Raw genomic sequence first — 16,331 nt, 5'->3', positions numbered from 1 at the left:
GTTATGGGTCATTAAGTTCCTGTAATGGAAATTTAGCCCAACGTTACGCAGTATATAACTTCCTGTACTGTTTGTTCTTGCGTGTCAGATGGCAAATATCATGCGCATACCGTGGCTCTTTCTATAAAGGTCTTGGCATGTCTGAATAAAGCCATAAACAACATTAATGTAGAAGTACCTCATGTATGACTGTGAGAAAGCTGCCACTTTAATGGCTTGATGTAGCCAGTGTTACATATTCCATGTCTGTAAAGGGCAGTGGGGCCATAAAGCCTCTGGATAGGTGAACAATTCTGCTCCAGTTTAAATATTTTCAGCTTGCAGCTCATTTTGCAGTCAACTGGTGACTGTTGGTGTCAACTGGCATCTTTTGATTTGACGGGATTTGGACTTGTCTGAAGACACACCTTCAGGGTTTACTTTCTTTTTAATCCTCACAAACAACCAGAAAGAAAGAATCAGGTGTGAGTTTACAGAGCACTCCTGCACCATGAGTCCAGCAATGTTAGAGGACCACAGTGCTAACATGGTGGAGGAGTATTTCTAGTTTCTGTACCCTTACAGTGTATTTAATTTCCTCATTCAGCAAGTGAGTTCACAGTAAGAATGGCAGTGACCCAAGATCCATGTTTTTAAAGTAAATTAATCTTCCTGTTGTATGAGTATCTTGCCACTAGTTCTAGAACGTGATACTGAATGGAAGCCAACATCTTCTCTCTTCAATTCTACATGAGTGCTTTTAACATAAACCAAGTTACCCGTAGCTAACATGGCCGAGCTCACTTCCTTTTTGGCGAGAGAAATCGACAGAAACCAACAGTCTTAAGTCTGTTTGCATTTGTTTACTCTCACACCCCCTCTGTCTAATTCAATTTACTGACTTTACTTAGTTTGCCCACATGGTTTTAGTGTGGAGGAGAGTGCCTGGCATTGAAGGCAACACAGCCTCGGGTCTCAACTCCCATGAAAAGTGGCGAACAGATGGCAAAGGAGCCTATCGCTTTTCCGTAATTCGCCATTAATGAGAAGCACTACTTTGACAGTTTGGCGTGGCTCCTAAACCGCAGTCGAAGTCTAGATGGGACAGGCTCAGGCCCTGCAGCGAGGATTGTCCGCAGACATTTTTCCCATGGCGACAAGGACTCGGGCCAGATGATCGTAATGCATATTCACCATCTCCCTCTCTGCGACTCCCTCTGCCAGTCAGAGAAGCCCCAGAGAATGTGTAAAATGGCAGATTTTAGAACGAACAAACCTGGTAAGGCGTTTAGTGTGCCAAATTATGAATGACCTCGCCACCCCTTGATAATTTCTTAATGACACTACCATGAAACACCAACTCCATGGGGACAGTGCAAAGGTTTCCAACTTGAACCTCTTTTGAAGTTTGTCTCTGTGAATGGGGAAACGGCATATTATAAGACACCACAGTGTTCTCTTTCATGTAGCAAGCTGAGGGGGATGCTATTGAGTGTTCGAGGGAGACCTTTGATATGTGAGATGCTCTGTGCCTTGTGAAAGGATCGAGCTTATGATTTAAGTCAATATGCGTGTGAGTGCTTTGATGACCTTTTTTTTTTTTTTTTTTGACAGACCAATGTTTTGTCAGGACGACAGCGGTCCGACGGGATCAGCAACACAGCTCATATGTGTGAAAAAGGTGCTTGTGTGTGCGCGCTTAAATGTACACATGCACACGCACAGCTATAACTAATGGGATTGCTGTTCCGCCCTTGTTGAGGGTAAACAATGTTGTATTTGTGAACTTGTTTGGGCACTTTGATAATGAGTGCTGCATCCAAAGTTTGATTAAAACGAAGGAAGGAAAGATTTATCTTGATTACGTGTTTCTTTGTTGGCAGGCTTTTTGTTTTGTCGAGCTGATGATTGACATTTCTTTTTTGTTTTTATTTCAAGAAGGCCCAGCGTAGCCTTTTTCGCTGGCGTTTACGGTTTGCGCACACAAAGATCGTTAATGTAGTAAAACCCTTTTCCTATAGTGTAATTGTGTTTTTATGCCGCTATTTTAATGTTTTTGAAGGAAAGGCTCCATTATACATGATCAAACTTTTACTGCAGGGCACTTCCTGGCTATGGGCAGGATGTTTATGAAAGATGATTTAAACAGCGTGTGTGTGTGTGTGTGTGTGTGTGTGTGTGTGTGTGTGTGTGTGTGCACCCAAGATTAAGTATATGGTGTGTGTTCGCGTGTGTGTTCGTGTTCATTCTAAGAGGGAGAGAAAGGACTTTGCCCTTCTCTTCTATCCTTACCATCTGGTTTGTGTAGCATTTAACTGAGGCGTTAATCATTGTGCCTGGGGGCCACTACTGCTCTGACAACAGCTGGAAAAGGGAGATGGACCTGTTGATGTCCATCTGTCCCTCTGTGTGTTTGTCCTCCGTGCACTGCTGTATGAACTGTATCTCTGCAGCTGTAAGGTTCATGACCTTGGTGTTCCACAAAGTTTATCGAAAAACAGCTGGAGCAGCCTTCATACAGCTATTTCCTCTGCCGGTAATGTCTCTCAGCCTTTAACTTCCCATTCAGTAACTCTCGACCTACATTTATAGTTTGCGGAGTTGCCTTTATTGCCGGTTATTGGAAGGAACTGCACACTGTAAAGGCCACTACGTACTTGCTGCATCCTTGTGGCTGTCGGTGTCCTTCTGTGCTGTGCCAGATGAGATGTGCTAGAAAAAGCAAATTGGATACTTGTTTTATGTGCTGTATGTGCAGTGGCCCCCAAAGGCCACTGAATACTTGAGGCTAAATGTATAAATGTGGGTGTATTAGATAACAAAGTGTCAAATGCAAATGGTATTTGTTTTAGAGAAAGTTGGCATTATGTGCTAAATTAATATAAACCATTTAAACTACTTATTTTACAGAAGATCCAGCCATGTATTTTGTATTGCTGTCACAGACTCAGGAATTTAAATATTTCTAGCTATTTTTGTGATGTGCTTTATGACTATTATCACAGAAAATGTTTTCATATCACTTTCTTTATTGGGTAGTAGTTGAAAATAACCTCAACTTTGAATTTATGCCAATTCCTGCCGTTTTACAGCTAAATGTCACACAAACGTTTGTAAATTGCATCGCAGTTGCTGCTAATTCAAGCATATTTAATCACACAATTCTGGAAAAAAACAGATTCGTTTTAGTTTATTTTATTAGGTACCCATGTCAGTCCTGAAATTCTCTAGCAGGAAAAAAACCAACCTACAAACTTAACTTGTTGGTCAACTTGTTTGCTTTGAGTTTATCTTCTCTTCAGGTGTGTCGTGGCTCTTGTGCAGTATTGAACCTTGATGGGATGTAACACTGCGTGTCTCTCAGGCACAGCTTTATGGATCGATTGCACCATTTCATGATTGAATTTAAATTATTCATGATACTGAGGCTGCTGTGACAGCACTGTGACCATGTGCAACAGATGGCTCTCTATAACTAAAACACTGATGGGATTTTTAAGCCTTCGGGGTGGGGGGTTGTTTCGAATAATCTTGGACTAGCTATGTTAAAATAACTCCTGGAGAATGTTAACTGTCTGGTGCTCTTGGATGGCCATTGGAGCAGTGCTAATCCTGAAGGCTCCATATGTTAAAAGCTATTGGGTATGTATGGAAGCTCAGCATCAGCATCACGTATTTACTTAAAGGTTAATTTGCTGTGGAAGCACACAATGAGTGATTGATCCCTCCCGTCCCGTCCTTCGTGCAATGTATAATGTGGGTGACATTTAGGCTTTATTGGGTCCCTGCTGCTTCTCCAAGAGCAGTAGCCCTTGAGTTCTATTTCTGATGCACTGTTTTGGTTTTCTTGGTTTATCAAAGCGGAGAGCGCAGTGTGCCGTAGCTTATTATGGGCATGTTGGGTTTGGCTGGTGCGGCAGAAGCCGGGTTTGTGGAGAAGGCTACCATGGAATTAAAGCCTTCTTGGCCTGCCAGGGAGCTCATGCATCTTTAGCCAAAACTGTAGTCAAGCGCACAGACAGACACACACACACATTGTGTTAACAATAGTAACATAAATGCAGCACAGACAAAAAAAAAAAGGCAAAACCTCTGCAAAGCTTTGTCGCAGTATCGGCTCATGTAGTAACGGAGCCATTTGTAGAGAGAGCTGTCCGCTGGTTGGGAACAGTAAGTGTCTGGTATGTGTGGAACTTTAAGTTTTGAGGTGTCTTGGCTGGAGCTTCTGTTTTTTTTTCTTTTTTTTTTTCTTCGGTGTATACATCATTATTCTCAGCATACGGTTCCCCTGGACTGACACACAATGAAAAGCTGTCTGGTGTTTTCCATTCCTTGCTAATTATTAGACCACTGTGAGTGTGTGCATTGGAGACGTGCATATTTGCACTTGAGGTGGGTAATTGCACACCGATGAGCTACTATACATTTGCCAACAAAGACGGGTAGTGTTCTGTGCGTACCGTAATGAGTTGTGTATATATATCCGAACAAAAGATTTGAGAGGAGGAGCCCTTTTCAGTAAGTGAGGACACGAGACATGCAGACGGCGTTGACGAGGCCCGGCCGTTCTCTTAAATGGTATTTTTAGTATTGTCTTAATTCCAGGCAAGCCGCTCCTGTTGCAGAGGGAAGGGACTGCCAGCAGCCGTTCTCCGCACTCTGCTCTATTGATCCGCCTCTGGGCTCCAGAAACGGAGATTCCTTAAAGCCAGTCGTAGTCTAATGACATTACTCAACACCCCAACCCACCCGCCCGCCCACCGCTAACCACCCCTCCCCGTCCCCCCACACACACTTTAGATCTCCCTGCGCTCCACTTTTCTTCTTCCTCTCACTGTTATCAAATTAAAAGCTTTTCTATAGAGGGTTGGTCTTGGCCTGCAGGCGTTGGGTACATCCATGGCAGCCAGCCGGATGGTGGAGTGATTGTGTGTGTGTGTGTGTGTGTGTGTGTGTGTGTGTGTGTGTGTGTGTGTGTCGACTGAAATAGGCTTCTTGCTGGCTGAGCTGGTGAACCAGGAACAGGGTTAAGGCAGTCCACGGACAAGCAGCCATGCAGGAGTATAAGCTTAACTAAGACTGGGGCTGGAAGAAGGGAGGTAATGAGAGAGGGTCGGAGAGCTGCCCTGCCCTGATAGGCGGCTGAACATGATACAGGGTCGGGGGGGGGGGGGGGGTATGTACAGAACTTTTAGGGAGTGGTTATAGATAGTGAGAGAAGGGGTGGGGGGGTGTGGCCTCAGCATGGGGTTGTTAAATGATATCAATTCATTCTTTGTTTCCTCACTGCATCTTTTTCCCCAACACAGGTGAGTGTGTGTCTCTTGCTAACCTTTATATCTCAGGTCAAGGCTTGAGGCTTTCAGGAAACATTTTTGAGGGGGAGAAAGACAGAAACGGGTCATTTTGTGAGACAGATACAGACAGACAGAAACCAGCAGGATTCCTCAAGTGCTTTGGGATTTTCCCAATTCCCACCTTACAGGCTGAGACACAGAGGAGAGGGAGGGAGGGAGGGAGGGAGGGAGAATAATGGGAGGGATGCAAAGGAGGTGGGCTAAATAAGAGGGGAAGGAAGGGGACTGAGAAAGAAGCAGGATAAAAAAAGAGTCAGACTCTTGCTAGAAGCAGGTGGTCAGAGGAGTCTGTATGGATACGCTCTGCATGCGAGTAGGGAGTGTTGATTGGATAGAGTGCAAGTAGCCTTTTAAAATAGACTAGATGCAAAATTTTCAGCAGTGCAAGTCTGTAGATGGACCTTTTTTGAGTTTTTCTTCTGTGGATGGTGAGTATCATTTTGCCTAATCACTCTAATCCTTTGTGGCTCATCATGTTGTTTTACTACTATCACACATGTTCTTGGATCGTCTTACCTCTGTGCAGAGGGCCTGAAGTGCAGTTAGTTAATGCACAATGAATAATAAGGATGCAGTTTCTCTTTGTGAGCACTTTGAGCAATATAATGACATTTGGGCTTTTTAGATGCTGTCATTCAGCCAAGCATGATGAATTTCTTCTGAATTTGATTAGCTCATTGTAGTGTATCAAATTAAACTGTTGCTCTTATACGAGATGGTAAAAGGTCAACTGTCTCACTTTTATTTTAAAAGTCTAATTTAAGCGATGCTGTTGACTTTCAAGGTCTGCTGTGACCTTTCATCATTTTAAAAAGAATATTATTATTAAAATATATATTACATGTGCATCTAAGAGTCAAATCGGAGTTGGAAGATAAGCCTAGACAGATTCATCATTTGAATGCAAGCAAAACAAAGTGTTAATACATTAATAATATATGACAATAAAAATCGACAGCAATTAAGTAACAGTTTCTGGCATGCTATGGATTAGTTGGAATAGAGATCGGAACAAAAATTGGCAGTGTAAAGATAAAATGATATAAAACACGGGCATGCTATTGAGAAGTGAATCATAAAATGCCATCATACACTTTTCCTGCATCCTAGAAATAAAAAGTAATGTTTACATGTTGCAACATTGTTGATCAGAAAGACAATCTCACGGCAATTAACTAGCTGTTAACTCGACCTAATTACAATTTTGACCGCTCTATTAACTAAATGTAAACACACCTGATCATGGTTCAATGGAAACTCATTAGCGTTGGATTCCCTCTTATCGGCTTTTTAGTGACTGGAAAGCCAGAGTTTTTGGGGAGCCACGTTATCAGCCACATTGGCTCACAAGAGGCTTCACGGCCAAACTCTGCTACACTCCATTGTTGTGCTATTTGCATGGGCCAGTATGATAATGGTCACCTCCCTGAGGCATAGCAGGCTTCATTCTCCCGTCCAGGCTTTCCCTCGGTTCACCCCGTGGCACACGCACGCACTCTAATCCCACAGCAGGGCAACCCAACTTGGCTTGCATTCCTCTCATGTCCACCTGATAAGTGGCTGTGTTTAAGTGTGTGTGTGTTACTCTATTTGTGTGTAGTCCTGCTTAGATAAGCACAGATACTTTTCTTCACTCACTTTTCCCATGTTTGGGTCCACTGGTGTAGAGATGCGGTTTATAAAAAAAAAAAAAAAAAGAGTATTGGGCTGATCCTGTGCTGTGAAGCAATGCATTTAATGAATGACTGAATTGGATTGATGGGGATTGTAAATTTTCCTCCCTAGAAACAGAAATGACACCATCATCCTACAATAAATATTGAAGATACTTATAGCATCGCTCTCTCAGGAGCCATGAACTATTAGTTTCTTGTCATCCTTTTGCTCTTCTAGTCTTCAGGGACTTATTCTGAGTCATCGTCCTAATTATGTGCAGAGAGATAGAAAAGGGACTTCACATTCTGGCACAGCAAAGAGTGTCATTGGACCCTCCAGAAATAAGACAAGGTCGTCTTTCCCGCTCCAGTATGAGATGCGTGTCCCCTCCATCGTATCTTCTCACAGAAGCACTAAACTAAATAACTTAAAATAACTGGCGACAGGTTGACTGTTTCATTTGACTTGGCTGCACAGTACAGGAGAACATTAGCGGCAATCATCCCGCTGCTGTTGCCCTCCTTGAAACACTAGGGGTTGGTCACATGGTTTGCGGTGAAAGGCGGGGTCAGGGGGTCACGGTGACGGATGTGGGTTTAAGATTACGGGCTGGGGGGTAGGGTCAGCACGATCAGGCCAGCCTTTCAAGTGAGCAGGGACAGAACACAAATCAAACACTAAACTTTTTTTTATTGAAGTCTGTTAAAGACGTTCCATGTCATTATGCAGTTTTCAATGCCAGAAGGAAACGGCGTGTTTGGGGGAAAGCCAGTGATGGGGCTCTGGTCGAGGGATCGTCTGGGTGAAACGCCAGGGAACGACGTAGAACACCTGTTTGGGTGGAGCGTCGGGGAAATGGAGAAAAAGAGGGGCTACGAGTTATTTTCTGAAGAAGGAGGTGTTTTGAAATGATAAGTGTTTGCATGCAAAATGTTGTATGGAAGTTAAAGTTTAAGCATTTATTTTACAAAGAGATTAATGTACTGATTCAAGCATTTCAAGTGCAATTCTTTTCAGGCATTTGCACAGTTAATGTAAAGACGCAGTTAGAAACGACTTTGCCAGGGATGGGCTTCCAATCATCATGTCCACGAGAATTAAAAATATTTCAACTTTTTTGCACATATCCCTGGGCTTTATGATCGTGCTTCATGAATGTCCAAAGATAAAAGGAAGAAGCAGACACTGCTGGGAAACAAACGGAAAACGTCCAGGTTCCTGATGAGCTCTGAATTCAGCCGGAGGCTGAGCTAAACAGAAACGCACGCACAGACACACTCCGCCACACATGGTTGGTCTGTCTATCACTACTTAGCAAACAGCCAACCAGACAGTTGGTACGTTGTCTGCTTGGGGTGAATACACTCAAATGGGCCAACAGTCAAATTCATCCAAATGATTCAAAGCAGAGAAAAGCCTTTAAAAGTTTAGCTTTGACTTGAGCCCATGCAGGCACTTGAATTTAGAAACGGTGGTGGTATATGAACTGAGAGTTGAAGAGTGGAAAGCAGCTGATTACAGCTGATATACAGCTGCTTATACAGGAAGAGAAATTTGCTTGATTGTCTAAAGGAAGGAAAACACCTTTCAAGAGCTGTTAAAGTGCCTGATTGTAAATGATGAAGGAAATGTTGGAGAGGAAATTAAACGGGTGGCAATATGAGTTTATTCATTCATATCAGACATGTGGATAGAAGATGTAGAGCACAGGTTGTGTCAGTGTACAGGTCTGCCAATCAAATGGGTAGAAACCCAGATATTTATATGTAGAGATCCCACATCTAAAGAGAGCACATGTTGAGGACTTGTTTCTAGTAGTAACCAGTCTGATACCTTCTGATTATGACAGGATTTGCTGATGTCCCTCTTTCAACGACGGTGCCAAGTTAGCACAATTACAAAAAGCGTTGGTGGTCATGTTAAGGCATCATTGTTCACTGCTCATTAGGCACTGCTCCATCTTAACTTGTTTGTGTTATTCAGAAAACAGAGGAGAGCCGCACAGGACGGTTTTGCAGGAAGTAAGCCAGGCAAGCAGCCGTCCTAAAGGCTGGTCCCGCTGTCCCTCCGTGCAGCCGGCCGGGCCCATTTAATGTGTGCAGGAACTGAAAGGGAGAAAAGGCCACAGTGCCGCAGCCATTCAGCTTGAGCCAAACCGACAAGCAGACCCTCCCGCTGAGGTTCGATGCAGCCACAGCCTCCACTGTGTTCGTGGCTCTGATGTCATCTCGGAGAAATTCCTTCCCCTCTTCTCATCCAAACCCCGGTGTCTGGTGGGATACCCCCCAACACTCACACACTCACACACACACTTTCCTTATCCCACCATCTAAATGAACCCTGCATCAATACTAAACTGGAGCTGATACCTCACTATATCACATTACTCTCCCTGGCACAATGTATACAATGCCTGTTTTGTGTTGTAAGAATACCGCTCAGAGTCATTAGGACCTTTTTTGGGGGGGAGGGGAGGGATTGCCACTGCTGTGGCTGAATAGGGTTTTTTGGTAATGGAGGAGAGGAAGAGCGCACAAAAGCAGCCGCCCTCCTCCACCTCCCCGCCGTCACCAGCTGAGCTCAGATTGTAGTGTTTAAACACGTAAATTGAGCAGGAGAGACGTTTGTCTAACAGCGCGAGCGTGTGTCTCCAAGGCTCTGGGAAGACGGAGGGCATGACTGGAATACATTGTTGGGTCAGGTGTCATTAAGTAAGCGCTGGAACGACTGCGTGGGATGCACGTGTGTGTGTATGTGTATATATATGTGTGTGTGTGTGTGTGTGTGTCTCTCTTACGTATCCCTAGAACACAAACTTGAGAGCTCTGTTCTGCTTTGAGGCAGTGCAGCAAACATCGGTTATAGAGGACCATATTTACAATAGACAAGTGGATTTTATTTTTAAATTTGACTTTGAGGTGAATAAATGGACTCCGCACTACATTTCGATCCCTGCCAACGTCTTGCAATCCTTCCATCAGCTGTCTGACTGGCCGCCGCCGATCGGGTCAGGACTTAAAGCAACCATTCAATTTACAAAAAACCCTGAGCTCGGGTAGACAAATAAGATTTCTCTATTCTTGCCACGGGGGAGCCTTCTGTTTTCAGTGAGATAGTCTGACAGAGAGTCAGCTGGGGCCGCAATAGAAAAGCATTCGCACTGAGACTCGGAACCATACAGGCATAACCAGTCGTGGGCAGATATGTCAAAAGGGTCCTCTTAGAATGCAGGTCAGAGACGAAGCTGACCTCAGGGGCTGAGGAAGGCTGGAGGAAGAAATGCAGAGGGGAGGGAAGGAGGGTGTACACACACACACACACACACACACACACACACACACACACACGCGTATAGACTGTGTGGGTGGGAGGTTGTAGTGGCCAGACAGGCCGAAGGGGGCAAAGGCTGGTCCCCTGATGGGTGTCTTTCAGTGTGCCCAGGCTGGGTGGGAATGAGATCTGACGGGTTTAAAATGGTCCTCTCTCTGTGCGAGCCAGGCCCCTGATAGGTCCAGCCTGCTAACACTGTTGCATTGTCCCCTCAGATTTTCAAAGAGCCTCTATCAAAGGACTCATAATGACGAAGTATAAGTGCCCACAGAAATCTGATGACGTTCATTTAACATCATCGATTAGAATGATATGAAAAGCACAAGAGGTTTTTGATGGGCTTCCTAGTTGATAACTGGAGCTACAATGTCGTAAGGCCTCAGGCCTGTGCAGTTGGAGAAAAAAAAAAGTATGTCTTCAGTTCAGTTGATTCCTCCTTTATTTATGAGGTTGTCTTAGCACACATTGCCCAACGTAAGATATTATTTTTCTCTTGAAATACTGGCCAAGCACAGAGCTGAGCACATTTCGTGTGATTAACCGAGTCTTGTTAGCGAGGATGACATCCATTTTGTTTGCCGCGAGAGAACAGATGGGCAGCATTGGCAGAGAAATGTCACACCAAATGCAAATATAGCACCTTGTTGTTTTTATATTTGCGGCTGTTCTGACTGTTCTTGCTTTTCCCCTCTGCTTTAAAAGAACACGCACTTCATTGGTGGATGATGACGATAACGATTATCTTGGTTTTACCTCTTTTTTTTTTTCTTTTTTTTTTTTCCAGCTTGCGAGGAAGCAGAGAGATCTGTACATGAACTGCACAGATTGTAGCGCAGTGATATGTTTCTGGAGAACTTGTTGCCTCATCAGTCTGCATAGTATACTGTCTCTCTTCACTTTAAATCTCTGTATAAAATGGCTCGTTCTTTGTTTTTATATTGAAAGCTGTGCCAAATATTTGAGGATTTTCTAAATCGGCTTGTTCATCTTGTGCTTCTCCCTTTTTCAAATTGATAAAAAATGAATCAAAATTAATGAATAACTAATGACTGATGGGATTATTTTCAGATAGACCGCCAGAAAACGAATAAGAAGGAATGACTTTAGGTAGCAACACCGAAATAATTAGTGGAGAAATTTTATTGACTTAGAATTTTATGATAGAAGTTGAATGGGAGTCTATTTAGCCGGAGTTTTTTTGGACCCAACTTCTAGTGGTATTGAGGCTTAAAGCACCAAACCATCGGCCTCATTTTTCAGACCCAAAAACGACATCCACTTTTATATACAGTGAATGATTTAAACCTAGCATTGGAAAACATGCCGTATAATATCATCCCTTATACTCCTGACTTACTCTACCCTCCTGCCTACTTTCTCTGCAGTAAGCGCCCTCTCAGGTGCTAAAGAGCATCTCCTCGCACACTCAGCTCAACAATGGCAGTAATCTGCTGAAAGTTTCTGGAAGGAGGATCTCGCAAATGTGACTCAAGCTGCAATCAGAGCTTAATAATACACATAATGACAGGGTCAGCCAAGGGAAGGGTGGATTTTCGATCCTCCCTCTAATGCTGGTGTTACTACGGAGGAGGGAAAGGGAGAAGTAGTAAGGATAGAGATGGGAAATTAAAGCGTAGACTGGTATTTTGAAGGGTAAAGGTTGCTTTTTTTAACGCAGGGTAGATTTAATTTTTTTAAAACGGAGAAAAAGAATTCGCTTAGCAAATGGTTTGCCACGTCACTCCAGCTGACTCATCTTTGTCCGCCTGTTGTTTTTCCTGCTGCCCTGAAGGTGTTGGTGCTGAGCTCAGAGGACTCCTATCAATATCATTGCCTTTCTAGTGTTGTCGCTATTTCCGTGTTCCTGGAAAATATGTCGCAAACTGTGTGGATTAGCTTGTGTTGTGAGAAAGCTGTCAGTGTTGACATTCCCTGTGCAACCCGAGGCTGCTGACATCCAGGTGTAGTGACCTGGGAGTGACCCGTCTAACATGGCATGCCACAGTCTGAAACGGCAGCAAATTATATACTGTAGGACATACCGTGCAGAGGCGGTGTGAAAGCTGTGTGTCGTGTTTCTTTACCTTTCCCTGCTCTAAAGTCAAACTCTCTGCTCTTCAGATCCCAGGATGCTGAGAAGAGGATGAGTCCTCCAGGCCATCGGAGACATCCACGCGTCTTTGCCACTGTCCCTCCCCGACAGTCCTCTAGTCCCACCGGGGCACCATCTGCCTCCCCGTGCTCCCCCACTCGCCCCTGTCCGGGTGCCTCCCCCCTCCCCCAGTAGTGGACATCCCAGAGGGGAGGAAAGGCGACCCCAGCCCCTGTAAATATGCCTGGATGGAGGGCTCAGTGGCGTCTCGTCCTGCTGAACTCCCTGACCTGCGGCCTGGAGATCTGCGTGGCAGCTGGGATCACATACGTGCCCCCGCTGTTGCTGGAGGCCGGAGTGGAGGAGCGCTACATGACCATGGTGCTAGGTAAGAGCTCGGTAAAGACAGAAAGAGGGGGGGGGGGATCTAATTACCAGGCCTCTTTGGTACCTCATACTGTGCGCCTCATTCTCTCGCATGTATGACATGCATGCATCGTCTCTTTCTGACAAGGCATTCATTTAACATGAAAGGCAAAGGTGGGACAACCCTCGTTCACATACACATTTTCACATTCCTTCTGCAGGATCGCTGCGATTCAACCATCTCTTGTTTGGCTTCTTTAATGACCACATGCGTGACTGTTTTTCACCCGAGTGTTTCAAATGATAACTTTTTATAGCTCTTCATTGTCATTTGTTTATTTCGCATTGTGCTGAAAAGAGGTTAAATTGTATTTGCTGTGGTTAGAATAAAGCTATAATACAAACTGAAATTGATCTCATTAGTATCTAGTATTGTAAATCACAACAAGCCTCTGAGGAATGTATGTTTTATAAATGTAAATATATAAAAGATGTGACCTTGTCCAGTGGTAGCCAAATTAGTTTGGCAGTGGGGGGTGTGAATGTGCCTCCGGGGCTCTTATCTTCATTCCCATTCAGGTCATAAAGACATAATTGAGGCCTTTAGAGAAATTAGTGGCCAAATCACCTGTTGTTTTGTCGGTATGGTAATCAGGCACCATGTGAAAGGCAGCAGGAGGGCGACTATCTCCAGACTGACGGGCACATTGTGTTGCCTCTTGCAGTTCTTCGACTTCTTATCAGTGAGGAAAAAAAAACAAAGTAACAATGATTTCACTAAATCTATTCTTCTGTCTTTCTTTTGTATCCATTAAGAAGGGCTCAGCTGGAAACAACAATGTATAAATCTGTGATCAGAACCTTGTAGACCTCCTGGCTTGTAACATGCAGGATACAAAACATTTTACTCGCAGTGTACTGACAGTTAAGTGCACCATTATATTCAGGAACCCTGGGGAAAGAAACCTTGAAAAGCATCTAATTTGACTCTGTCCAGCAGAAACACGCACCACAAACATAGTGTTGAGTATGTGCAGCTGATGACTGCGCCATTGTGCCTCGCTAACATATAATTGTGGTGGTGTATTTGTGGCCTAGTTGCCTTTTCAATTTAACAATAGGAAGAAATGACCAAAACTATTCTGAACTATTTCTGAATCTTGACGCTTCTGAATTTGTGGCATGTGTCTAAATACACCTAATTGGCATCACCGATATGGTATATGTATATTTGTACACTGGGTTTACTTTGTAAGTGACGTGAATAGTTGCATTATCCTGTAACCCCATTCACATGGTTCCCACTGAGACGTCTCTTTGAGACATTGTCTTGTGACTATACAGATGATAGATACAATTCCACCGAACCAAAAGGCTCCGTGTGTGTGTGACACAAGTGGCTATTCAAGGTTTAAGATTCAACACTATACACTTCTACTCTTCCATTTCTCCCAACAGCTGCCGGTGATATGAAGAAAAATGATTTCATTGTAGAGTTCCTCCCAAACCGGCTGCACTGTAAACCTATCTGGAAATGGTACTCAACCTATTTCTCATATCCCTGTGTTATAATGGAGTGCCACAGTGTTATTTCAATGAAGATAGATATTGTGTCTTGGGAGACCAATAGCTAATTTCCCCGAGCAGTAGTGTCAGGTTCTCGGATGGCTGCTTTCTACTTTATCCAATAGCCATTTGTTGGCTGCGTCTTCCTCCAGTTGTTAGTTTTTCTTCCTCTAGTTCCCCCTTCTGTTAGTGGAGAAGATTCTCTCTCTGCTTTTTGGAACTGAAGAGTAAAAGAGTGTATTTAGTTCAGGATTTACTGTAAGAAAGAAAACACCTTGTGGAATGTGGCATGTGTTATACGAGATCGAATCATATGTATGGGTTTGGTTAGACGGCACACTCTCTCTCTCTGTGTGTGTGTGTGTGTGTGTGTTTCAGTGACTGAGTGGGGGGGGTGTGTGAGACAGTTAGTCTTACAGCTGTAGATGGTGAGGATTGTTATGATGGGCCCCCACAGCTGCAGCAGGAATGAATGTGGTGGAGGGCTTGACTGTCTGGCTGCTGTCAACTTGTCTGTCTTTCTCAGTTCACCTGCCCGTCTCGCTGTCTGTGTTCGTCTGTTCAGCTTACTGACTTCAGGCTCTCTCTCCCTGTGTTTCAGTTTCTTGTCAAACTGGAGAATGACCAAAGATTGATTGCAGAGCCCTGTATTGGTTGTGTTTTCTGTACGTGCATGTGGGCATGAACCTTCTGGTGAGAATGTAAACAAAAACCTTCCTGACTATAATAAAAACTCCACAGGGGACCTTTTTTAAATGGCAAAATCTAGCACGGCGATTGGGTCACTTTAGATGTTGCCTGTGTGTCTGCAAGCGAACACCCAGTGTGCCAGGGTGTGTTCTAATTAGCTCGACCCAGCCACGTGAGGCTGATGAGCTGCTACCTTCAGGCAGCAGGCCATCTGTAGGAGTCATCACCGGCAATCAGGGATGATGACAGAGGGACGCATGCAGCTCGCCCACCCTGGTAGGTCAGGAACAAGGAGGACCTGACGGGGCCAATAAAAGACGAGCTGAAAAGCTCCTGTTGTAGATCACGGCAGAGATTTTATAGATGAAAATCTGGTTGGAAAATATGAATGGAAAAGCAATCAGGGTTTTGGAAGGAAAATAAATCTTTTCTCGCAGAGTGTATTTCAACTTTATTGAATTCATATGTTTATATTTAGAACTTTCTTAGAATTTCTTCTCAATTTGTCCACCTGCCTTGTGTCTTTACTGTTTCTCTTTCACTGTATGTTGTGTTTTGTTTGTGTGTTGTCTGACTTCCTGTGTGTATCCCTGGTTGTAACTGCAGGTATCGGGCCAGTGCTCGGCCTCCTGTTCATCCCTCTGATCGGCTCGGCCAGTGACCACTGCAACAGCAGTTACGGCAGGAGACGGCCTTTCATCTGGCTGTTGTCTCTGGGAGTCCTTGTGGCACTTTTCATCATCCCCCACGCCGACGTCCTCGCAGCACGTCTGGCTTGGGGCGGACGCACCGTCCAGGTAGGATGAGTTTATCGTTTACGTCATTTTGTAATTCTACCTACAAAGTGCACAAGACAAGAAAGCAGCTCGTGTTGGTTATAATTCAGACATTAGCAGCTGGATGTGGGGTTAGTTTAGGAACCCAGCCTCCTTATTATAGACTCTATATAAAAGTGGACGTAGCTTCCAGGTCGGAAAAATGAGGCCGATGCAGAAGTGCCTTAAGCTGCAATACCACCGAGTGCCACTAAAGGTTGGCTCCAAAAAGCCTCCAGCTCCATAGACTCCCATTCAACTCGTCACCGATAATTCTAAGCCAATAAAATTTGAGTTTTTCTGGTGTTGTTAGCTAAAGTCGTTCCTTCTTATTCGTTTTCTGGCCGTCCATCTGAAAATAATCCCGTCATTGATTAGAAAATAAGATTCAAAAAGCTGTGTTTTTTGGGAGCGCGTCTGTTTGATTGACAGGCCTGTGGTGCAGTCAGGTTACGGCTACCGGCGGGCGGGATGTAGTAT

The 16,331-nt window shown here is 44.2% G+C and overlaps 1 protein-coding gene across 3 annotated transcripts in view; it reads left to right on the top strand.

Annotated features, from left to right (window-relative positions):
* The window catches only part of LOC138205782 (solute carrier family 45 member 3), a 29,645-nt gene that overhangs the window by 5,052 nt on the left and 8,262 nt on the right, over window positions 1–16,331 (top strand). For 2 of the 3 annotated variants that reach the window (XM_069162010.1, XM_069162012.1), the window contains exons 2-3: window positions 12,444–12,802; window positions 15,643–15,833. In XM_069162010.1, coding sequence (XP_069018111.1) covers window positions 12,655–12,802; window positions 15,643–15,833 — 339 coding nt within the window. In that variant the 5' untranslated portion in view covers window positions 12,444–12,654. Of the gene's footprint in view, window positions 1–5,586; window positions 5,765–12,443; window positions 12,803–15,642; window positions 15,834–16,331 lie in introns of those variants that run through there. The other variant, XM_069162011.1, reaches the window with a different exon arrangement.

The sequence above is a fragment of the Embiotoca jacksoni genome, unplaced genomic scaffold (genome assembly GCF_022577435.1).
Source record: "Embiotoca jacksoni isolate LCO1_2020_lvr unplaced genomic scaffold, fEmbJac1.0.p SCAF_3, whole genome shotgun sequence".
NCBI classification, from domain to species: domain Eukaryota; kingdom Metazoa; phylum Chordata; class Actinopteri; family Embiotocidae; genus Embiotoca; species Embiotoca jacksoni.
Note: the sequence above shows the minus strand (reverse complement) of the source record. Positions and strands in the feature narration are given on the sequence as shown.